The 26,578-nt window shown below is 39.2% G+C and overlaps 1 protein-coding gene across 2 annotated transcripts in view; it reads right to left on the bottom strand.

The window, feature by feature from the left end:
* The window catches only part of GLIS3 (GLIS family zinc finger 3), a 169,381-nt gene that overhangs the window by 136,595 nt on the left and 6,208 nt on the right, over nucleotides 1-26,578 (bottom strand). The window contains exon 2 of one of the 2 annotated variants that reach the window (XM_086479967.1): nucleotides 11,465-11,473. The exons of the other annotated variant lie outside the window; for it this stretch is intronic. Within the exon in view, the coding sequence (XP_086336093.1) occupies nucleotides 11,465-11,473 (9 nt within the window). The remainder of the gene's footprint in view (nucleotides 1-11,464; nucleotides 11,474-26,578) is intronic. 2 annotated transcript variants of the gene reach the window in all.

Genomic DNA, 26,578 nt, shown 5'->3' with positions numbered 1-26,578 from the left:
ACCAGTCGCAGGGCAGTGGATATCAGACCCCTTGAAACGCTCTCTAAGTGTGTTAAACTGGAGATTTGCACGGGGGTAGCGGGGAAGGCAGAATAGGGAGGAAATTGCCACTTGCCTCTACTAGCATAGGATCAGCCAAAATCTTTGTCTATCTGGGAATCTGGGCTTCTTCACACTGGTATCATCCTCTGAGCCCAAGTTTTTTTTTGGGAGATCTTGAGGCTTGTAGGTGAACTATACAAAAATTCAGTCAAAATTACATTAGGTATGAGCATTTTTTGTATGGCATGGAATCTGTAATTCTTCAGGGTATAAGTAAATCACTAAACTATGGCTGAAAAAGTTGCCGAATTATTATTTTTATTGCAAGTCTTATGAAATACAGTCGTTTCTCAACTACACTGCACCACACAGACACTACATGTAAGTGAAACAGCAATTCTTGGCCTTTGTTTTCTTAAAAAATAAAATTTAAAAAAATCAAGGCTTTGTAGTTAGAGAGAAAATTATGACATTGAGATCCTAAAACTTACTGGTTTTAACCTCATGGTTATGTCCCTAACTCATCGATTTTCTTAACACTTACAATTAGCAATGCCTTGTTAGTAAGAAATTTCCTCCAAAGCCTCTGGCAGTGTCCGCTCTGAACAGCCAGTTAGACAGACCATTAATCTGCCTAGTATTGGCAATTCCCATGTTCTTAACTGTTTGCAGAGACTTAATCTTTCCAATCAAGAAAAATAATCTGGAGGAAATACACTAAACAGAATTATATGACCACATTGTATTATGAGAAAATATTATGTATGCATTTAAAAGTTCTCCATGCCTTGAATCTTGGACACACAGTTTCTTCCCTATCAGGGTGCACTTGGTAAATTAGCTTGTACTAATTTCCAATGTCGTTTGCCATTCATTGTATGAAGTAATCAAGCATGTACTTTCAGCAACTCTACTGTGAAACAAAAGAGACAATGAAAAACAATGTCTCCTTTCAAGTGGAACCAAGGTAAAAAATTATCCAGAACTGACCGGTGAAAACAATACCTCACAGGTTATTAACTTAGCTGGTTTAAAGCAGACAGCAATGAGATCACTCACTTCTATGGAACACTTTAACCAAGAATTTTAAACAAATGAAAACAGTGGTCTTGTAATGACTAAACTAAGAATATATTATGAAACAGTCAGGTTCAGTAAACTTCCAGGAGAAAACACATACTGAAGACATTTATAGTAGCTCATATTAATTTTGAATACATTTTATTTATATCAGGAAGGCCTCCCACTTATTAAAAAGCTATTTTGAAAGCTACTTTGTTTTCTTATTTCGCATAAAAAGTGAGAAGTTATCAGTTAGCTACTGCATAGACCAGTAAATGTTTAACTGAACTAACATATAAATGTTTTAGCTGCAATGGGCAACTCCTTATTTGTTATCAGTGACACTACATGACTTCTGCTTTTGTCCTTGTTAGGATAATATACAGTATGTGCTCTTGTATTGCAGAAAATATACAACTTTACATCTTTGGTTTATGCTACTATTTCTCTATAGTGTTAGCTACTCATACTAGCTTGTGGTAAAGTTTTCTACAAAACTTGGCCTGACCATTTAGTTGGTATTTATGAAAAATTAATACACTGTGCAAGCCTCATATTCTTCTCAAATAACTGGTATGAATCAACAGAAACTCCATTACTAATGTAACATATTACCCTTCTGGCATATTAATCTAATGGTGAATAATATCAGGTGAAAAAACCCCCTTGTTTTGGGTTTTAAATTTCAGTATTGTCCAGCTCCTTAAAATACCATTACAACACAGACACAGAGAAAATTATTATTATAATCAAAATGGAAATATACAGATATTTGAAAGAACAAAAGAGAATTGTGTTGAAATTGGAGAAATACCTTCCAGTTCCAGTGCTACTGGGAAATTACTGTTTGAATCTGACCTAAATGAACACAGAACATACATCTGTATATGTGTGAGAGCACAGACTGTTATTTCAACTGACTTGCAAGTGGCATTACTTGAGGGGCAAATCAAAATATAATATTGTCAAAACTTCCTCATACATTCTGAACGCTAGGACCCAAATGAAATCTATAGTGAAACACTTTGCCCATTAAACAGTGTTCCACTCTATTGCAAAATATGCAGATCAACTCCGGCAGTGTTGTGGAATACTTCTTTGCTATGATCTTTGCTGATTACCACCTACTGCAATGCAGATCCACCATCTATGGAGGGGCAATAAGAAAACACTTCAGAAAAATGATTCTCTGGACTCTTACACTTCATCTCCTGTAACTTCCAGCACTGTTCAACCTTCATTGCACATTTGTGCTTTTCTTCACATTAGAAATACATACTTAGCATTTTTTCCAGTAATTCCTGAACTACTTTTCCTGACTTTTATTTAAAATATGCTTAGACCAGGTAATTTCTGTTATCTCCAATATCCTTAGTTTTTTAGAAAATACCACATAGGAGCTTTGCTATCTGTAACCATGGGCAATGCAGATCCATCACTGAAAAGATTTTTATCATTCGATAAATACCAAAGCAAGGCAGCATAGCAATGTACCACCCCCTGTTCACACAGTAATTTCTGAATCCTTGCTGTGTTCTTTGGACTACTATCTAACCATGGAGGCAGCCTTCTTTGTGCACACTGTATACTCACTTCTCTTGCCAGCCTGGTTGTATGGATAATGTTGGGAACAAAGAAGCAGACCCCTTCCTTCCTCCAGGCCCCATGCAAAGGGAAGATCTTTTGCCTCCTTTACCCACTTAGACATGGGGATGCTAGCTCCGTCCAGCAGAGGAACAAGATTAAGAGGACAGACTCTCAGCAGGTTTAGGCTGCCTTAACTCCAACGATCTATGACAACTCCCCCCTATCAAAACTTGCTGCCAGCTGCACAGGAGTCCTGACTAGAGGATAGAAGAGCAAGGAGTTTGCTTTCTGCCTCCAGCATGGGCCAGGTCTCAGAGTTTGCACCGTAACATGTCAATGACAGACTGTATTGCATGTCATGATCCAGCAGGAGACATTTGTTCAGCAAAAAAGCATGCAACAAAGGCTATGTTCAATGTTAAACTCTATCACGTGCGAGGCTCTCTTTCTAGATCTTTACAGTTAAGCCAAGGTATTTGACCACTGCTGCTCAGAGAAGCATCTTGCCTCCTTTAAGAGACCAAAATGCATAAGCAGGAAAAAAGAAGAATGAATGGCAACCTGTTGAATAGTGATACTAATTAAGAACAGGCAGCAAATGTTAATACAGAAAGAAATGCAGAGACTGCCTCTTGCAATATGCAAGCAGGAATATAAGTAACTTGCAATCGCATTCAGTATGTTTCTGTTTCCCAGATTAAGTCCATTATTCAAGGATACTAAAGGGTAATTTTTAAAACTGCATTGTCCCCAAGTTTCTAGCAGTACAAACCATTTTCTCTTTTCCCTTGCATTAAAAACAAGCTACTGTTTAATGTTGTTTCTCCTAAAAGATAATATCAGAATGTTATCCTAGTTGTCAGTTTAACCAGGCAGAAATAACAAGCATACAGCCCACAGAACGTATGTATTCTAAGACACTCTATACTAAGTTAATTAGTTTTACTATTGCTTTCATGGTTCATTTAAAAGTTTCATGTTCATTAAATATCAATATATTTTATCATCTCAAAAAACTTTTCAGTAAAAATACAATTGTCTTTTCAAGTGATAATCTTGTTAAGTGATATATATACATTTCAAGTACGTCTATCAGACACTATCAAAGTCTGAATTTCTACAGTAGCAGTATCTCAAAGCATTATGTGAATCTCATTACACACACAATGGATTTTTTTGCCTGAAACAAAAGTACCTTGTCAAGTTTTTGACATGTTATTTTCATCATTAAAAAAGTTCCCACACTGATCTCTGGTTGTTCCACCTTCACATCAGCTCAAACGTACCCCAGATTCAGTAGTTGTGACTGTTTTGCCAGAAGTCCTTAAGTTCAGAAAGTCAGAAAGTCATGTCCTTAAGGAAGCATAAAGATCAATTAAATAATTGCAAAGATATAGAGGTCAAAAGCCAAGAGCAACTCATAAGAAGACTCTTCTGTGGTTAAAAAAACATTTTTTCTATTACAGAGGTTTACTTACTTACATGGAGTATGCATTTTCTCAATTCAGGATACAAGATTACCTCAGAGCAGTTCAGAACATTTTCCAAACTGAGAAATTACTTCTTAAAAGTCCACCTGCATGATTACCACAACTTGTCTGGAAATTCCTACTACTGTTTTCATAGACAATCTTGTTCAATAAAATATATGGTCAGTAAGGTGCACTGGAATAATAAAATGACAGTGGCCCTTATTATATAAACTGACTTTTAGAGGAGGCCACTACCAGCACCCTTCATGTTATAGCCTATTTAGATTCCTTAAAAGCTGAAATTTTACTACATCATGGTCCAAACAAAACTTTCCACTTGTCTTTCTGCTCTTATCTCTTCAAGTCAATGACAGGCAAACCCTGGGAAAATTATACAAACAGGCACAGGTATTTAAAATCTGTATTGTCACTACATGCTTCTACTCCTCTCAGAGGTTTAGACATTTTTCTTTCAATTTTATTCTTTCATTAGCCCAAGGCATGCTAATTAATCAGAATTTCCCAGGTCTTTTGTTGTTGCGACTGAAAAGAAAAGACAAAAAAAACCTCATTCCATCTTGTTAAAGTGAGTCCATCTACCTTCCACAAAGCCAGAGTAATAAGAGGGAGGATTAAGGCCACTTGAATGGTTTAGGCCCCGTAAAGACAACTCCAGCTCCTGCCCTTAGCCGTCATCCTTGCCAAAATTGATTTATGGAGAATGACATCTTAACCACAGCTATTACTTAGTGAAGCAGAGGCTGCTGTGTTGGCAGGGTCTGGAATCCAAAGTTGGCTACTGAGTAAGGTCTGATGCGAAGACACAGGAAACCACACTGGCATACCAACGCAATGGGGTGTGTGTGTGTCTGCAAGAGCCATCTAAAGGGTGGAAAGAAGTGTTCATGGACCAGGGCATAAAAAAGGCAAATGTGTGTGTGCTCTGCTGAGCTGAAGCACCTTTGTTAAAGGGTGGAAACTCACACAAATGTCCGGAATAAGAAGCTGGTCATCCCAACTGTGTATCTCTCTTCCATGCCTCTAAAAAAATCAAGCGATACCCATCTTCACATTAGTTTGACAGTGAGAATGTGCTATGTAGGTAAAAGTAAAATGTTCAAAACTGGTTATGTGATTTTTGAGGACTTTATCCTATTGACTTTCAGTGAAGTTAAATTCCCAAGTACAGAAGTAATTTTTACAAACAGAACCTGGCCTTATGAGCTGCTTAGATAATTTTTCAATCTTCTGTCAACTGCAGGTGTTCACATGTTCTTCTTCATACAACTTACGGTATGTTTCTTTAGTATTCTGTGTGATTTTCATAAAATTAGAATCATAGAATCGTTTGGGTTGGAAAGGACCTTAAAGATCATTTAGTTACAATCCCTCTGCCATAGGCAGGAACACCTTCCACCAGACCAGGTTGCTCAAAGCCCCATCCAACCTGGCCTTGAACACTGCAAGGGAGGGGGCAGCCACAGCTTCTCTGGGCAACCTGTTCCAGCGCCTCACCACCCTCACAGGAAAGAATTTCTTCCTAATATCTAAACCTCCCCTTTCAGTTTGAAATCGTTACCCCTCGTCCTATCACTTCACTCCCTGATAAAGAGTCCCTCCCATCTTTCCTGTAGGCCCCATTTAAGTACCGGAAGGCCGCTACAAGGTGTTCAGCTTTCTCTTCTCCAAGCTGAACCAATTGCAGGGATTTGATTCCCCGCAATTCAGTGACTGCAATTCCCTGAAGTTAATGTGAATAGGATATAAATCAGCACCTCTTACAGTCAGCTGTGGTTGTATTTCACTATTACCAAAATCCACATTCTCTTCTACTGTTCTTAAAACTTTATGTTAAAAAAACTGTTTGCTTTTGAAATACTTCTGATGTGCACTGCATGCTAAAGATGCAAAACAAAGCCCACTCCACTTCCAAAAGACTCCAGAAGACTAAACCAGGACAACAGAGAAGAGTTAAAGTGCTTATAACTGAAGAAAAGACAACAACCAGAGTAACAGTTATAGTATTTTTCCTGTTATATGACAATAACCAGAATAACAGTTATAGTATTCTTCCTTTTATATGACTAGCTCCTCTTCTTCATGCAACATTCAAGAATCAAGTCTGCACAGGCAGGCTGAATGAAGAAACAGTGTGGATTTGCAGTCTGGGTTTGGGAGAGTTTTCAATGTCTAGATGTGGTAGGTTGAGCTACCCAGCCAGTCTTTCACTTTCCCCCCCTCAATAGCACATGGGAAGAAAATAAGATGGAAAAGTTCCTGGTTAAGATAAGGTCAGTTCAGTCAAGAAAAGCAAAAGCTGCATGTAGAGGCAAAACAAAATGAGGAATGTATTCACTACTTCCCACCAGGAGGCAGGTGTCCAGCCACTTCCTGGGCGGCAGGGCCTCAGTATGTGTAACAGTTGCTCAGAAAGACAAATGCCATCACCACAAATGTCCCTGCCTCCTCCTCCTCCTTTCCCTCAGCTTTCATTGGTGAGCACAACATCATACAGTATGGAATAGCCCTTTGGTCAGTTTGAGTCAGCTGTCTGGGCTGTGTCCCCTTCCAGTCTCTTGCTCAGCTCCAACCTACTAGCCTGGTTTTTGTGCGGTAGTGAAGAAAAAGCCTTGACACCGCAAGCATCGCTCACCAGGAGCCAAAACACTGGTGTTATCATTGGTGTGTTATCAATACTGTTGTCAACAAATGCAAAGCACAGCACCATATGGACTGCTAGGAAGCAAGTTAACTCCAGCCAGCCAGACCCAGCATACTAGATATGGGAGATACCAAAAGAAATGTCAGGAAACTGTTCTGGGGGAGGCATTTGTGTGGGTAATGAGATCAACAGGGTAGGGAGGGGAAGCACTTCTTACTAAATGTCTCGACTGCAGGCATCACTCCAGACTTCATATTTACTTCTAAAAACATTATCAGAGTCCATTTTGAAAAGAGGAATGCTTTCCCACTGTGATTTGATCTTAAAATATGCGAGAAAAAGGACAATTAAACATTGGATATGTGTTAAGCACTCAGTTTTCTGTTCAAATAATGTAGTTGTAGGATTTCACAATGCTTGCGTTTTCAGGAAAGAAAGTCACTAGCTTCATAATCAGGGACGTCTTATCGATTTCAGATAACAGCAAGAACTTTGAATATGAATACTTTATTCACTCTGAATAATTCTTTGAAAGCAAATTTCTGCTTTTAAATCACCATTACACAAAGGTTGTTCCTTTTTTAATCAGCATGCATTTTTTCAAAAGGATGTTTCTGCCTGAGAAACCCAAGCAAAGAGGAATCCTGAAGGCTTTGCCAAAATTGCAAACTGATCTAAGTGTTGCAGGCACCACAAAGGTGATCTTGTTTCCTCATGCATACCCTTTTCAGAAATTATATTGACTGAAGCACCACAATTCCTACTCTTCTCAGCTGGGTATGACTTGAATGTGTAGGAGTTACTTACCCAAGATTCCCTGAAACACACAGGCAGAGGGACAGTAGCTCCCCTCTGCAGAATCAGGGCAGTGGGCCAAATACAGTGGTGGGATGAAAAACTGTGATGTAAATTGCTCCTCCCCCAGGACTAAGAAGAGGACCCCAACCACAGCCTGTCCTCTCAGTTGCTTGAGGGGGACTTCAGCTCTGCACCACAGATACAGGCACAGGCTGTAAGGCAACAGCCGACCTCATACAATTTACAAAAAGAGGTAAAAGCTACAAGGTGAGACAAGCAGTCCAGAATAACTCTCTCTTACGAATATGGATGTTCACAGGACAATGTAATCCAGAAAGCGAATTTCACATAAAACTTACAACAATTGCTCAAAGACCCTCTCTTTAGATCTGGCTTTACTTTCATATAAATGCATGAAAGCACTAGGTACATACACCAAGTAGGTATCCTTCCTTTTGGTAGCTCTTCCTGACTGTCCTCAGGATCAGAAAAGAAACGTTAACAACTGAGACTGCCCTGTTCCTTCTGCCTGACATACAAGACAACTCCTACTTAGTTTCCTAGGTGAAAAGGCCAAAAGCATATATCCTGAGATAGTTTCAATGGGCTTAACAACTGTTGGAGACACTCCAAATTCGCCAGTTAAGATAAGGCTGCAGGTCCTTTCACAATTCTTGTTAAAAGTCAAGTGCTGAAATCTGGAAACCATCAGCACTTTCTGCAATGCCAAATAAATATATCTTTAACCCTACTCACACACATTAGATCATGAATGTTTGCTCCTAAGCCTAACCAGTTACCTACTCAATTGTCTCTTTGATTTTTTAAGAAGATTGTCACCATGTTATTCAAAAGGCTGCAGCTGAGGGTCAGGAAAAAAATAATTTAAATTTTAAAAAATAACATAAATATTCCTAAGATTACCAATGGGCTAAAGTAAGGTGCTTCATTGAGACCACTATGCAATCTTTGTGATATCAGTTTGAAAAGATGCAACGTGTTCAGCCAAATGGGTGAACAACCCAACAGCTTGACCACATGCTGGGAAGTAAATCCTCTGGAACAGGGTATCTCACATCAGTAAAAGTGTGTAAATTCTGAAGTATTTGTGGCACTGGATCATAGCTGTGATCAGGGTAAACCTATACATTTCATTAACCTGAAAAACTAAGATATAAATCTCAATAACCACACCCAAGTTTTATATTTTAAAGAAATAACGAAATACACCTGATGAGGAGCATGTTTGTTAGGATTGAAACTTAGTCCCTGCTTTCTTGTTTGCAACTCCTATAAAATTATTTCTTTCTCCATTAATTTTTTAAAAGAAGGAAATCTTAGTCTAGCTATAACATGCTAGGTAGTCTCAAATGGAAAATCAGACATTATTATCATTATGTTCAAGTCTGGTTTTAACAAACCCCTTGCAAAAGATTCCAGCCTCTAATTTAAAAGACTCATTTTAGTGATCTGTGGGTAAAGAACTATTCAAATCATGCAGTTTGACCATTAATGAACTTACAGGTTAGTATATGGTGAAAGAATTCATGACAAGAGCAATCATGTGGAAAGAATCTGCTCATGACTATTTGTTCTTGTTTTGCAGAACTTTTTTTTTTCCTTTAAAATCCAATCAACTTGGATTGGTTCTTTCTCATTTAACATACTACAAAGTTTCTTTGTAGTACATTCTGAATTTTTCAGAATCTTTCTTGAACCAGAATTCCCAAAACTGAATATAAGAAATGCAGAATGAAAGATTAAGAGTAATTTTTTTTTCCCATAGAATCCACTTCCTAACGTTTGACGTATGACTGTACAAAACTAGGCTAATTGCTGTAGCACTTAAGAGAGCATTTTTATCAGTCAGGAATGCAAATCTATTTTTCTTGTATTATCAAAACCTCCCAATGTTATTATAAATCTCAATAAAAGTCAATTTTTATAAACATGAACCAGGAGAAAAAAAAAGTTGAAGATCACACTCAACATATCGTTCACTACAGCAAAACATTAGGTCGGAAACGTGTCTTTTTCCTGAAAATACATACACAGTTTCACACACATATTTTTCTTGATGATTCTGTTGAATTACTCATGACACATACAACGAGTGATAGAAGAGACTGCATGCCTCAAACGATATTAATGACTTAACATTTATCAACAGTTTTCAATCACAGAGCTCTCTATAAATGTACCCACGTACACTTTCTTTTCACAGTCAAGCTAAGAGGGACCGGCAAGGCTACTGAGAAGACCCTGCTTGCCCTCCATCCTCAACACCAGGCACGCTGTCCCATATATTTTGAATTGCCACTTGGTATTTGGCACTTACTTGTGGTCTTCCCCGACCTGCCATCAGGAGGCAAAACATAAGTGGAACCTGAAAGGAGTCTTCTTGGCATGGTGAGACACTTGTGTGAACAGAGGGGGTAGACTCACCAGGGACATGGAGCCCTGGAGCACACCACACATCTGCAGGGGCCCACTGTGGACAAGCCACCAGCAGACATAATAGGCTCCTTAACTCAAGTTAAACAAAAAAAGAGCTTTTTCCTTGGTTCTAGCTCTTGCAGGTAAATGTCATCATTGTTCTTAAGAATATTGTCTAGACTTAGAAAGTACTTATGTCAAACCATCCGCAGGCACTGGAAAAACCTGAAACCTGCTAAAAAAAAAAACAAAACCTACTACAGCTTGTTTTCATTAGTTTATTCCAAATTCTTTACTCTTTTTAATGAGTTTATTCCAGTTTCTTACAAAATTCAAGCTGGTATTCAGAAAACTTTCTTTCCTTGGTAGCTCATAATCAACTGATCATTACATATTTAAAAACCAAAAAGGCTGTGCAGTACACTTTTACACCACTTTCCATGGCACCAACAATAACAAAACAGACCATTTTGTTTGTATATACAATTATACAAATTAATTATATAATTCGTTAATGTTTGCACTGTGTTTTAATGTATACAACTATTTTTTTTCCAGAGTTGCTCATGTTTAGCAGCTGGCAATGTAAGAAAACCAAGATCAGGTTGTCCCGGCTGCACTGTGCTGTGCAAGAACCCAAGTAAATGTGACCACTGGAGACACATGTTGTCTACAACAGCACAGAACTTGCTCAGTCCAGCTCCCCACCCACAGCTGCTCTCAGCAGCACTTGGGTATGAACTTATCTCACACTCGCCCTGCACTCAATCCCCACCTCTACTTCTGTAAATGTAAAATTAGATTTTCAAAAAGTGCCAAGAAGGTTTTTAATTCACTTCCACTATACTCAGTCCTCAGGATCAGTCACAGTGAGACCATCGCTGAAGGTTTTAAAAAAGCCCATTAATGAAATGTGCAAGCAAGTATAGCAAATTCAAGCTCATCATTACGTAGTCAGTGTTTTGAGACTTCATTTTCCTGACAGGTTTTTCTGAAAACACACACACACACAAAAAAAATTAAAATTCTCTCTAGGTGCTTTTACACCCTGTACACTGTAAGAGTAAGAACTGTACAATGTGTGGTAACAGATTTTTTTCTGAAGAGTATGTTGTGCTTCATGCTGTTTAAAGGAATAAGCTAAGTGCAGGTTGTTTGGTTTCTCCTCTTGTAATGCAGAGATTCTAGCCTGTTCCTTTCCTTTACTCTTAACTTCCATACAGAAATTGTCTTCTTTTTTTTTTTTTTCTGAAGGCTACAGAGGATCAAAGTGCAGTAAGCTGGGTCTGGAAATCTTGTTTTCAGTGACCTGTCTTCCCCTTTCATGTCTGAGGCCACAAAACAATCACAATTTGTATTTCAGAGCAGCAAAGGTAAGATGCAACTAGCAGTACCAGACTAACACAGCCATGCTCTTCTCAGTGTCCAACAACAGGACAACAAACAGTTGAACAGACTGACCCTACAGTGTTTGGTCTAGACAAAGGCAGAAAACAGTGAAGTAAAAGTAAAGAAAATGAAGCATAGAAAAGAAAAGAAAGTAAAACTGCACCTTCCTAGTGAAACCTGTGAACTTTGAGGCACAATGCTTCCCAGGTGTCTCCGTCAGGAAATACAGCTCTGCAAAACTTCTCAAGTAACCTGAATGTCATTTACATAGATTTGGTCCTTGGTGTTCCCCTTGGCTCGTAGCAGGCAATTAGCAGCGTATTCCCTTTGTCCAGCTGGCAGAATTACACCGCGGTTAAGTAAACACAGGGCACGTACAGGTTGTTCTCCTTCTTCCTCCCACAGGTATCCCTTCACACACTTTCAGCTCTGACACCCAAATCAGTATCGGTCTTACCAGAAGTAAAAGGCAAAGTAACAAAAGAAATCTGCGTTAAAAAAAAAACAAAACAAAACAAAAACATTACGTTCTGGGGCAAGAAGACTTCAATCACTCACTCAGCAGAGGTTTCATGCTGTAGCTGTACCTGCTCTGTAACTATGTCCTTCTGTAGCTGTATATAAAATACGTATTTTTAAGACTAGAATATTGTTGCTTAGAGTGAGTGTTGTCATATTCATCAGTCTGTAAAGACTGGGGACTGACGGGGGATTTGAACAGTGCTTTGAAAACTCTAAAAATAAAAGGTAGCAATGATCGGGAAATAACCAGAGCACAATAAGGATGGGAGAAGATAGACTGGAAGCAAGAACACAGTCACAGAGAGACAAAAAGCAAGAGTTAGATTTATCGCTGCTCTCCACCTCATTTGATTTCACACATCTGTTAAAGGACCACTTTCCCAAAGGAGCTTCTGATACGTGCTGCCACTTTGGGGAAACAAGTACTAACCTCTGTCTTTACTGAGCTATCAGGCACTGATTTAGAGGTGCTACTACTCATCCTTGCCAGGAATTCATCCTCCACATACAACTACACGCCTAATGCAAAGAATCATGTTGTCAAATTTTGAACAGGACTCAGCAGCATCTGGGATATGTTTATTAATATTCATAGACGAGGTACATTTCAGATAAAAAGAGATACACTGAAGGCATATGACAGGTAATTGAGAGGTATGGCCATAGGCACTGAGCAGACGTTAAGACACTTCCATAATTTGCAGTTGTACATGTTTTGTACAGTAACAGCAGCAGGTTTTGGGAGATACAATATTAGCAGTGACTCAAGAGTACTTAGAGGAGGAATTGCTAGTAAGAAAGCAGCAAAACTGCAGGTCAGGGAAAGAAATGGTAGTTTTCCACAAAAGCTAACAGACACGAATATTATACAGAGATGTCATTGGGGGGCGGGGGGGGGGGGGGGGGGGGGGGCGAGGGTTTCAGCATGAGGGTGTAAATCTGGCATAATGTCCTACTGCAATATGAAAAAGCAGCTTATGTGTTTTTTCACTTCAGTAATAAGAGTATTACCACAACCACACAGCAGCAATCAGTAGCTACTGTTTTCCTGGTCACAAGTTAGACAACTACACTATTTGATTCACTTGTACATGGGAATAACACAGGTTTGCATCTTCTATTTTTAATTTGTGTTGCATTATTCATGAGCAAACAAATTTAGGATGTATGTGTGTATTATTATGTAAATAGATAATAAGTAGAAATGCTGTAAAGAATTAGAATACTCACCAGAAAAATGGATTAAAATAGTTGCTAAGAATCAAACCCTATATCTTATTATACTGCATTAGAAGCACCAATTCACTTATTTTAATGAAGTCGTCTGAACTTCAGATTGCATCCTGTGCAACCAAGTATTAGGTATGAACAACTGAAAACACTGATGCCTGTTTTTTTCTCTCAATAATTCAAAATGGCATTCAAAAAACGTTTGCCACTGGAAAATCAGATGCTTTGCCAGTCTCCTACACCTTAATATTTCTTTAACAGTTTGTTTTTCCTGTTGTAAAATAATCCAGGGCTTTTGAAATGTTTAGAGAAGACAGACCAAAAAAAAAAATCCTACATACTCTTTTTCTCTCACCTTTCAAAGCTACTATTATTCTTTAGTAAATGACTTACCTTTGGCAATTCATAATCCAAACTCAATTAACGTTCTTTCAATGCTATTTTTACCATATTCATTTCAACAAAATCTCTTCTATGAAGAATACCATATTAAGGAATTTAGTTGAAACTAAATAAATAAATCAGTCTAGACCTCTAGAATCTAACATAAGGTTTTTTTCTACACTTCCAATACTTCTGCAGAAATATCCATTATAGGCATAGTATTAGATTCTACAGAAGTCCAGTATTTTCTAATAAAACTTCTGTGACTTGCCCACAAAGGCTAAAAAATAAACTGTTCCAGCAACCTTTCATTCTGAGTTTCAACTTCACCCTTTGACAGGAAGAAGTTGTTAACCACCTAAAAGAAACGTCTTTCCAGGTGCACAGACCTTATCACGTCTCTCAACAGGTTAATTTAAAAAATCTCCAGACTGAAGAATAAACTCATTTTGGAGTCAGGGAATGTTCATGCGATATTGTCTGTTAATAAGAACATACAAACTCCTGCTTTTGTGACCAACAGGGGACACAGATATGTAGAAAGATCTTCCCAACTCATATTTCAGAACTCTGTCAAACAGCACTGGAGCTGATCTTCCCACTCACAACATACTATGCAGTCATCAGCCCAAGAAGGTCCATGCTTTCTCCTCAGTCCACTTTCCTAGTTCCATAGTAATCAGTGATTGAGACTGACTTCTACAGAATGCACACAAATGAATTTCCTTTTTCTTCTTCTGGGAGGAAGACTTATGCATTGTGGTATAGGTTTGAAGGACAAGAATAATTCAGCCATCTGCCTTCTCCCCTCACCCAAAAAAAAAAAAAAAAGAAAAATCTTAATTTTTCCCTTTATAAATACCAGTGCACAATGATGAGAAAATTCACATGTCTAAATAGGTCCTTCAATCTACAGAATATTAAGACCCATATCTAAAAAAACAGATTTACAAACTCATACAAGAACTGAAGCCAATCTGAATGTATACAAGCACTTGCTAAACTTGATTCAAGAGCAGTGTTCATAACACAATTATACCCATATTTGACTTACACTTTCAAATTTCAATCCCAGTTGCCCTACATATACCAGCCTTTTCATCTTCTGTGGTCCAGACTATGATTCTTTATGCCCATTAGCCCTTAACTTTACACAGTGTAGAATTTCGTAGGTAGGGGTTCAGAATCTGTCACTACAATGTTTTCCATATCAGACAATAATTACATCTGTCAAAGGCAAAATTTAAAATGGAGATCTGTTTAGACATATTTTTCATATTAGACTCATCACTGGAGCAAGGGATTTGGTTTTTTTCCCCACAAGTGAAAGAGTGAGAATTCTTGCAAGCCCCAAGTCTCAGTTTCTCCACCTCACAAAATTACAGCTTACTCTACTTGCTCTTTATATGAGCAAGTTTTCTGTTTCCATCACTGCTGTTTGAAATAACCAATAGGAGCTGAGCTGCAGGAAGGTAAGCAGAGTGCCGAGGAGAGACGAAAGACAAGGAGAAGGCAGGGTTGTCAGAGATACAGGAGGAAGATGCAAGGCACACCCTGCATGAGCATGCTGGATTCTAGAAGGCCTTGCTGACAGAACAGACATAGAGGGAAAGGAGAACAGAATTCTGACAGTGGGAACACCAGAACTTACCCACCATCCCAAGTGGTGGGGACCAGTGGCCTTTGCTAAACACCAATCAGAGGGCTACGTGGAACAAGCACGGGTGAAAAGTTTTACAGTAGCTAACTAGACACATGGTCTGTATTTGTTTTTGAGGTATTTCATGGGGTAGACTCAAAGCTGTTCCACCTTTCAAATGCCCAGTAAGTTAAACATGCCAGTGAGATATCAACCCTATCTAATTTCTGCACAGGACTTGTCATGAGGTCAATAAAAGTTTCAAAGCCTTCAGCAGCTTCCATATTTAGCAAGAAAACTATTTTTCTTTTGTGAGAAAGGAGTTTAAAACAGCCATAGGGAAAAAAAAAAAAAAAAAAAACAGAAAAAATTAATGGTGTTGGTCTCACAAAAGATTCTAGGCAGAGTTAGCAATTTGACTATTAACTACACAAAGCCATTTTATGAAACAAATGCTTCCCATCCCCATCCAGGTTAACAGTAATAAACAGACTGACCAAAAATTGACATTTCACTGGATTTTGAATACTGCCTAGAGTTTGTGTGATCACAAATGAAGGAATGGATGCAAATATACAAATCTATGTAAAATTAACTTCCTCATTCCTTTTCCCTTTCCGTGTATTTCCAAAATGCATTCAATGGACAAAAAATATTTCATTAGGACGTCTATGCTCCTTCTCCTACCTTCACACCAAAACAAGTGCAGTGAAATAACAAACCCTTCCACTGTAACCAATGAAGATGCCAGAAAAAAATATTCCCATCATATGAACCCCAGTAATTTCAGAGAAAAAACACTCATGCCTCAGGGCAGAAATTTCCTGGTTCTGTTACGAACACACATGATTCAAAATTAAGTATTCAAAAATAAATGGCTTTTGACACCGAAATAAGACATTTAACTGTATTTCACACCAATGAAGAAAGTAGTTGAGAAAGTATATGCAAGATGGTAAAGATGCTGATGCAGCAAGATGTCAAAATAGAAAGCTAGCAAGAGGAAGGGTATAGATTAAGTGGGCAAAACCCACCAGCCTTGACCTCTACAGGCAAAGAAAAGTCAGGCAGCAGCCTTAACTATCCCACTGCTCAGGAGCTGGCAGGGAATGGTACACAGGATAACAAATGTGGTCTTTCAGCAGGCCTCAAAGTCCCAAAGCATTTCACTCACATGACAAAAAAAATTTTAAGCAATTCCTCTTATTTGAAAGCCAATTCATTTTCTAGCTACATGCTTAAACAAATAAATATCCAAGCAGTCCTCTCTTACTGCCAAAAGCATCAAAACATTCACAAGAAACAGTGTGGATTGTTTTAGAACACACATTTCACTAATCAATTGACACCAATGCTGAGTCAGTAGTTTTTTAGAAGAACATTTATCTGGGAATCTGATTGACAGACCAATTATAGTTCAGTTAGCTGAAATGCCATCTGCATATTTATTAACAGATATTCAACCAGTAGTAGATAATAAACATAAGTTCAATATAGATCACACATGCTGCTGATGAACTCTTGACTTATCCTCTGAAATAAGCCATTGAGAACATCTCAGTAGGACAGAACAAGGATGTTGAAGTGTATGCTATGCAATTAAGAACTATATTTAGCTGCCAAAGTAAACTTCCTGTTGATAACATCAACAATGATGACAACTGCCTGTCATACTATACTTGTATTCGAATAAAGCATGAATTATAAATTCAGGCAAATATTAAAATTTATTCTGGGTTTTCTCAAGTGCCTCTTTAGTAACAGTATATATTTGCTTTTTGCTTTTCTAAGTAAAAATTATTAAACTGTATATAGAGAATTTTTTTTTAAACTCCTGTGCTTAAAACACTTACTTAGGATGTTTCCAAACCATTCATGGTAAAATTCTTGGTAATCCCAAAGCCTTTTCAGTGTCCAAATCTCATTCAAGTCTCAGAAACACACAGACTGTACTCCTAAACTGTAAAGCAAAGCTAAATTTTCTGTGTAAAAGGCAGGATATGACACTAGTTAAAAGCACTGTGTTTAGCCTTAGACTCCTCATTCAAGTAACAGTAAACTAAAGAGGAGAAATAAAGAAAAGAGCCATCCAGGTGAAATAAACATTTTTTCATCAAAACACCAAGATCTGACGATACTGAAAAGCAGAGAACCTTTTTATCTCTGTATCTCCATCTTCTGTATAGTCCATATGGAATACCACTTAAATAGAGGAGCCTGTACAATTTCATTGCTGCTGATACAAGGTCATCACTCTTGGTGTTCATAACCAACAAAACCTGCATACATTATAATGTTAATAAAACATAATCCAGCCTAAAAATTCACTCTCCTTTTGAATGGAACCCCTTTTTGGAAATGACATTATAACATTCCTTCTGCCTTGAAGGTCCTAGAGCAATTTACAGGTCATCAGTCCCACAGCTCCTGAAAATGCAATGAAGCTGTGGCAGCCTGACCTGAGCAGCCTTCCCTACTGTTGAAAGGGGCAGGGCCACGGTCACCCCTGGGGAAGACAGACCCTTCCTCCTTTTGGGAGCTGCTGGTCTAGTAGAGAGATAGAGAGCTGGAGAGACTGCAGTGTATATAGCACAGTGCCAGGATGGAGCTGAGGAGATGGCATCGGGTGGACAGACAGTCACATGTCAGGGGAGTTCTAGCTGAGCTTTTGCCCTTCTGATTTTCTCCCTACATAACCTAACAACATCCGCCAAGACTTAAGGTAAGTTTTACAAACTAGCAATTTAAAAAATAGGATAACAACTAAGGCTAACTTCATAAAAAGAGAAAAGTGAAGAAGGGAAGAAATCAAAATGTGTATTCATAAATCCCACAGGGTCTTATATGAAGCCCCTGCTGACAACCAGTGCAGGACAAGTCCTGCCTGGTCCTCTCCAATCCTTTACAAAGTCTTTGTGAGTAAAAGCCTGAGGTACTTAACGCTTTCTTTGCCTCAGTCTTTAACAGTAAGACCAGTTGTTCCACAGGTACCCAGTCCCCTGAGCTAAAAGACAGGGACAGGGAGGAGTATGAAGCACCATAATCCAAGGGGAAACAGTTCGTGACCTGCTACACCACACAGACACACACAAGTCTATGGGGCTGGATGGGATCCACCCAAGAGTACTGAGGAAGCTGGCGGAAATGCTCACCAAGCCACTTACCATGATTTACCAGCAGTCCTGGCTAACTGGGGAGGTCCCCATTGACTGGAGGTTAGCAAATGAGATTCCCATCTACAAGAAGGGCCAGAAGGAGAACCTGGGGAACTACAGGCCTGTCAGCTGGACATTGGTGCTGGGGAAGGTGATGGAGCAGATCATCTTGAGTGCCATCGCATGGCTCATACAGGACAATCAGATCAGGCCCAGTCAGCACCAGTGTATGAAAGGCAGGTCCTGCTTGACTAACCTGATCTCATTCTACAACAAGGTGACCCGCTCAGTGGATGAGTGAAAGGCTCAGGATACCTGCCTGGACTTTAGTAAAGTCTTTGACACTGTTTCTCACAGCATTCTCCCGGAGAAATAGGCTGCTTATGGCTTGGGTGGGTGCACTCTTTGCTGGGTAAAAACCTCTCTGGATGGCCGGGCCCAAACAGTGGTGGTGAATGTAGTTCAATCCAGTTGGCAGCCGGTCACAAGTGGTGTTCCCCAGGGCTCAGTATCGGGGAGAGTTCTGTTTAATATCTTTATCAATGATCTGGATGAGGGGATCGAGTGCACCCTCAGTAAGTTTGCAGATGACACTAAACTGGATGGGAGTGTTGATCCGCTCGAGGGTAGGAAGGCTCTGCAGGGGGATCTGGACAGGCTGGATCGATGGGCCAAGGTCAACTGTATGAGGTTTAACAAGGCCAAGTGCCGGGTCCTGCACTTGGGTCACAACCACCCCATGCAGCGCTACAGGCTTGGGGAGGAGTGGCTGGAAAGCTGCCCGGCAGAAAAGGACCTGGGGGTGCTGGTCGACAGCCGGCTGAACATGAGCCAGCAGTGTGCCCAGGTGGCCAAGAAGGCCAACAGCATCCTGGCCTGTGTCAGAAACAGTGTGGTCAGCAGGAGCAGGGAAGAGAAGCACAAGGGTCTAGAGCACAAGTCCTATGAGAAACAGCTGAGGGAACAGAGATTGTTTAGTCTGGAGAAGGGGAGGCTGAGAGAAGACCTTATTGCCCTTTATAACTCCCTGAAAGGAGGTTGTAGTGGGGTGGATGTTGGTCTCTTCTCCCAAGTAACAAGTGATAGGACACAAGGAAATGGCCTCAAGTTGCACCAGGGGAGCTTTAGACTGGACATTAGGAAAAATTTCTTCACTGAAACAGTTGTCAAGCATCGGAACAGGCTGCCCATGGAAGTGGTGGCGTCACCATCCCTGGAATTATTTAAAAGATGTGTAGACATGGTGTTTAGGGACATGGTTTAGCAGTGGACTTGGCAGTGACAGGTTAATGGTTGGACCTGATGATTTTAAAGATCTTTTCCAACATAAATGATGGTATGATTCTATTGTGTAATACCCAGCCAGCATTCTCTATCACAGGCATTAACAGGTGGTATCTCCACTAACAACTGGGGAACTGAATCAGACATTGCACAGGGATAGCATTCCTGAAACCTTCTTGGGACTACTCAGCAGAGCCATACCACTTACAGACCAGACTCCAAAATCACATCTGCCAAATTTAATCACTTACATTTTTACTATTATCTTCGACAATAAGAAAAGCAAAGAACATTTTGGGAGAAAAGTGACTTTAAAGCTTTCCATTTCCAATTGACATTTGCCATTTCCAATTTGCAAGCTCTTAATATGTCAGTCGGGTTTTTTTGCCACATTGCAAATTTCAATCTACTAGGTTTTTAAAAGTTTACTAGTTTAATCTACTGTTAAATATTTTAGTAACTAATTCTTCAAATCTCGATTCTGTAAAGAACTTTTACCAAATACAAGAAAGAAACAATCCAAATACTTTTTGTAAAAGCAGAAAAGCCTCGATTTTCCTACAGATGACACAATACCAGTTCCATGAGACTGCAGGAAAAGAGCATTATCCCACTGCTCTGCTGGAGACTCAAATACAGTGGGAGACAGATTTCGGTCTGATGGAGCTTATTTCCCTACAGATGAGATACAGATCAGATGGTCAAGCATGTCCAATGCCTTCCCTCCTTTTTTTTTTTTTTTTTTTTTTTAGAGGCAGACACTGCCAGGAAGTGAAAATGGAAAAGTATGTACTTAGAAAGTACTGCATCCACTCACCATTGTTTAAGTATCTTTTCTTCTTCATAGTCACCTCCAATAAAAATCTTTATTTTTGTAAGGCTTCATTTAATTGAAAAATAAATAGTATTAAGGCAAAGTCAGTCAAAGCAGCCTTTCCTGAACACAAAGGAATGCCTCCTGATTGAAAATAACATTTTTCCCTATTGATCTGTCCTCAAAGAAGCAGGAAGATCTGCAAAATTAATCTGCCCATGCAGACAAGAGTTACATCAATGTGCAAAGTAATTCCCTATCAGAGTCCAAATATGAAGTTCCGAGTACACCACTGACTTCAACAGGAATTTGGCTGGAACAAGATTTGGTGTCATTTCAGGGAACTAAATTCATGAGGCTTTTGGATGCATTTGCAAGGGGAAGGTGTAGCAAGGAAAACAGAAGTTTCCTCACCTTTGCACACATCTACCATGGGTCAGCCAGGACACCAATTCTTCTCACTGGCTGAAGTTCACCCACTCCAAGCACCAACAGGAGACTCATGCCCTGGAGATGTCCCCTTGGACACTACCCACCTGCCATATGAACACCTGCAGGGCAATATGTCATACCAAAATACTTCCCCGAGCTTTCACAAGAGAAATGTTATGCGGCGACTGCTTTGTTATAATAACTAAAGCTGGGGAAGGGACATCTCTTCTGCTGAGCTCTCAGCTCAGTGCTGTCCTCAGACAAAACATCAGACTCATGGTTAAAGTGGCATAGCTGAAGAGATGGTGGTCTCTGCTCACTAAAGCGTAATAATCCACTGTAGACAGACTCTCTTCTCATTATCATTTGAAATCTCTTATACAGGAAGATAAAAGTTGGCATCTGTCTACCAGACAGATCTAGCAAGTCTCTTAAACAAGTATCAGTATTAGTACTACACATGCTTGTATGTTTTTTCATGACAAACATTTGCTACTGTCAAGACTGTCAGAGCTACAGTGACTGACTGATGGTACACTGCTCACATGCACCAGCCTTCTTCTGCTTTCAGTTGCCCATAAAGATACCCAAAGAATATGCCCAATTTTAAGGTGGAATTTTACGGTATTCTAGATATGTGCTTCCAAAAAAAGAATAAACGAATGCTCAAGTATACAAGCTGTGTGTTTGTATTGTGAAACAATACCTGCATGTAAAAATACACACATGCCATGCTGAAGTTACACCCATATATGAAATTTTAATTAATGACATGCTGGCACACACATCATCTGAATGTTGTTTCTAAGCAAACAGCTGTAGGTTTTCACAAGTATAGTTTTCATCTGAAACCTAGCTCCCAACTTCAAAAAATTTCACCACAACAGTTTAGGGATATTTCTGGGTACAGATGTACGAGGACAGTAAGTTCAAAAACACAGGACTAAATTGGTGAACCCAGTTGTAAGAGTGACCCATCAAAGAGGCAAATATTTTTCATTATTTCAGAACCCATCTCAGTAACTGTTTAGTTAACTAAATTTCTCCTGAAGTTCCTAGAAATGTCATGTGCACAAATGTACAGCCTTGTTATAGAGCAACTAGGATAATCAACTGCAATGATTGCCAATTTATGTAGTTTAAAATATACCGTCAGAAGAAACACACTGCAGTGGTATCATTCGTTTGCTCACTGAAATCTGAATCATATGCATCCACAACAGAAAAACAAAAGTCCAAGATACTCAACTAGAAAAGTATTTGCTAATGTCCTAACCGTCCAAATACTGGTTCTGCCTGAACAGACAATAAAATTAATTACAGGAGTTGAATACTACAGCTTCCACCACATAATAGGGTAATTGCTCCAGAAAGTAATTCCTCTTTCTGACCATCTTGTCATAAAGGCTTTTAATTTTTTTTTTTTTCATGAAAAGACAGCAGTAGCAAAAATGGACCATAGTCTCTTTCAGCCTATTAATGTTAAATGGTTATACTAAATAGGATAGATTTCTCCATACAGTCCAGTGAAAACCACTTAAACCACTGATTTTATCAACTGCACGGTATCTGTAGAACTGACCACAGAAAACCCCAATGAACTGAGATTTTTATCACAAGGAAAAGTTCCATTTCACTTGTTCAGAGCTGCAACTAGAGAATATTGCCTGGACACATGTTTTGTTGTTCTGAAGATTTTTTCTTTTTACAAAGGCCTATGTATCAGCTGTATCCTATATGATGAGACTGAGGGAAAGGGCCCAGAGAAGGAAAAAGCTCATTCCCTGCTCTTTCTCTAGGCCCTCCTGCCTTTCATGGTGTGAGACATGTTCCTTATACCCGCTTCCCATTCTGCTATGGAGCTGATTCCAACTTCTAGAAACAATTCACAGTTAATCAGCTTCAGCAGCTGTGACACCCAAACACTCTAGTCCTACCTCCTAAATTTCTCTAGAACCACAAGTCACAAAACAGCTGTAGGCCATGCTTGCCCCCTGCAGAATTTCACAAACACCAGTATAAAATTGCAGTATTTGTCTTAACCCCATAAATATGATGGTTAAATGCAGAAAACAAACTTCTCTAGCTGTTCACCCAGCCTCAAAAATTTTCCCCCTTTATGAATAATCTGGATTTTTATTTTAAGTCAATGAACAGAAAGTGTTTATTGGTTTTGCAGGATCCACTATCAAAGATAAATTAGCAGATCAAAACCTCACCTAGAGCCACCAGAACTGAGTATGTTTTTTTGTTGAAATACAGAAGTAGCACCACTTTACAATCGAACAAGTTTCACTGGTGAAGTCACAGCAGTCAATAATGACTATTTTGCCATAACTCTGTTTACCCAACAGATTTACCATGGAAGATAAAAGATAAACACACTTGGCTGTTGCAGTTCATATTAAAACAGCTTAAAAGACTACAAAAAGCATTTCATGCCAGTATATTTGTTCTGGTACTTTACAGTTAATGCCGTATTTAAAATTTCTTTGTTTCTTCAAGAGAGAATACTCTCCCCAATTATTTATTCATTATAGACATGTACATCACATCCATCACTATGTATTATATTCTCATCACTGTCACTGTGACTTGCGTTTCAGTAATGCCCAGAGGCTGCAGTAGCACTTGTGTCTGTCACTGGGCAAACATAAAATAAATAAACCCTTCACCATGATCTAAACAGAAAAGAGAGACAAATGGGGAGAGTGAGAACAGGTAAACACAGAACTAAAAATGGGATGCAATAGTTGAAGAGGCTCCAGCAGCAAGTACTACAGCAGAGACCAAAATAAAATTCTGCCATGCTAATACAAATACCAGGTTGAGCCATGCTTTTACATCTGCATCTCTGCATTTCCTGCCCAGTGCCCCACCTGCTGCACCCAACACATACTGAGCTGGTACCTCAAGCGTGCTGAAAAGATCATCGACACTTAAGGCAGCAGTGAAGGACACACTCAACTAATTCAAGTATAAGGTAACATGCAATGCCTGCAAACACCTCACTGGCCTGAGATGAAATTTACCCTGGAAGGGATAGGTGCTACAGAAACACACAAAGGAACATCTACAGGGTATTTACAACTCGGTTAGAAACAGATGTTCAAAGATGGAAGCACAGTCCTTTAAAAAAAGGCTAGCTTCCTGGAAATCTGAGACACAACTAATTACCAAATTCAGCTTCAGAAAGATCAGCCATAATTGAAATAGAAAAGAAAAAAATCTCATTGGTACAGACTAGTCATGCTTTTATTCACAGAGGAATTACAGAATTACAGGATCACGGCGTATCTCAAGTTGGACCATTGAGTCCAACTCCCTGCTCCTCGCAGGACTATTCCTGGTATTTACAACTGTGTGAGAACCCTGAAAGTAAATGGAAGATTGTTTCTGCACTTTATGTACAGAATGGATGTCAGAAGAAAAGCTTCTCTTCTCATTGTTTTCTGTGGGTGAGGGGTAGGAGAGAGCAGCTAAATCAAAGCAAGCAGTCAGTATGCTTCTTGTTCACCATCGCCAAACAAGTCTGCAACAGTGGGAACCAAATGATGGAACACATTACTATAGTGAAGATTATGTTATAGCACTGCTGGGAAAGGCAATATACTTCAAGAAGAACAAAATGGTAATATGCAAAAAAGCCAAATCCATCCGCAAAATTCAGTATTTGCACATATCTCTACTAAACTGTGCACCAGGCTGCTTTTTGGCCCCCTGCTCCTCCACATAAAGGCACAAACAACCTGTTCTCTCTCTGCAGGTGCATATGCAGCCCTGAAATTAATTTTCTGTTTGACATCAATAAATTGCACTTCAGGTGGAGATCTCAAAGCACTGTATAAACGTAAAAATAACTTACCCAAAATTTGCCAATGAAAAGAATACGGGCACAGCAAATTTAAGTGACTTACTCATATTCACAATAAAATAGTCAAATCTCGCTTCACTGAGAGAGAGAGGTGGCCTTAATGCAGTTTCCAAGAATTTTCAGGTACAAAACTTCCAGAACTTTCCTATTTAAACTGGATTTTTATTCCAAACTTCCCCTATAGAAAGGTGGCTGAAACATGTGTCTCTCCGTATGAAAAGAGATTTTGTTAGTGCCACCTCCTGGTGCTAAAACAAACCTGAAAAATCATGCAGTAAGCTGAAGATTCTCAAAGTGAAAACATAATAGTTTAGCCTGTTTTGGTTTGCTTGTTTATGACGGCTTGATTTGAGGCACCAAATTTTCCTCCCTGCAAACCTGAAGGAGGATACAAAATTCATTAGCCATTTTTAGAACAATATAAGTGCAGACGCATTGTTTAATCAATGACAACTGAGAAAAAGAATGAAATGCTACATTCCTAGAAGAGTCACCCTCTCAGGAAGGTACATCTGCCTGGATTTCACCCTTTAGGAATTTTGCTGGGGAGGACATTCAAAGGCATACTGAGATCTCTGCCAGAGGTCGCCCATGGAGTTGTGAGCATGGTGTAGCCTTCCCCATCCAGCCTGTCCATGCCTTTTTTGCAGCCTTCCAGCTGGAGATACACTTTGGACGCTGTTGTCACAAGTAAGCTGTCATCGTGAAACGGTGGAAACAGGGGTTATAAAGCTATTGATAAATACACCCCATTACCTTCAACTGGTTTGCCCCAGTGTGAAAGAATAATATTTAGTCTAAGAAAATTATAAAATATGAGCTTCATTTAAATCAACCCCTTCACTATACTGTATTTTGGATAGCTGCAATTAATTTTAAGGCTCACTGTCATCCAGGCCTACAAACTAGAGGATAAACATATAAAGCTGGATATGAAACAGGTTAAGTTAGACTCAACACAGAATGGGTAAGTGTTGGCAATATGCCTAATACTCTTGAGGGATTTTACAGTTCCTGTGTAAAGTAGATCCTTTTTGGCATTAAGCCGAACTCTCTTGAGGGAATTTTTCTAAGTTTCCTAGGGCCTTTATAACATATAGTCCAACATGTGTTTTGGTATCACCTGTTATTTTTATTTTCTTAACATTTTGTTCTTAAGCAAAATTCTGAATGCTTAAGATAAAGACTCTAAACGTACAAAGTCAATCTAAATGACTGCCTTCCATCATTTCTGTTCAAGAGTTGTCTGAACATCATTTATGTTCATGCCTGAAACAAGACAGATACAGAAAAAACAAAACAAAACAAAAACCACCTGAAATAAACACTGTAAAGGAATGTCGTGCAACACGAATCTGTGCACCACCTTCTACATAAAAATGAAGTAGATACCTTGTACATTCTATGAGAGGCACACCAAGAAGCACAGTGAACCTTCTCAAACCTGACCAGGATTGCTGGTCCTTAAGCCCCTAAAACTAATTGCAGAATTAAACTCAGGGAGCCTCATGTTCTCAGCTGTGCCCTTTTGGAAAGCCTAGACCAGACAAAAGAATCCAGCGAGACCCATCCCTACTGTCTTCAGAATGGATTTCCCCAACAACTGCCAGAACTTTAAGCAATGATTCCCTTGCCTTGATGGAGCATGTGCTGTTTTTCAAGCATATCAGAGCCAATGAAGCATATGCAAAGCCAGAAAATATGTCACGCTGGATAAAACTAAGATCATTATCACTTAATCACTTTGCTGTACCTAAACATCGTCAATAACCAGGCTTTAAAACTGTTGACAATTG

This window comes from Leptosomus discolor, chromosome Z (assembly GCF_034619465.1).
Source record: "Leptosomus discolor isolate bLepDis1 chromosome Z, bLepDis1.hap2, whole genome shotgun sequence".
NCBI classification, from domain to species: Eukaryota; Metazoa; Chordata; class Aves; order Leptosomiformes; family Leptosomidae; genus Leptosomus; species Leptosomus discolor.
The sequence above is the reverse complement of the archived record's forward strand: the minus strand, read 5'-3'. Positions and strand labels throughout refer to the sequence as shown.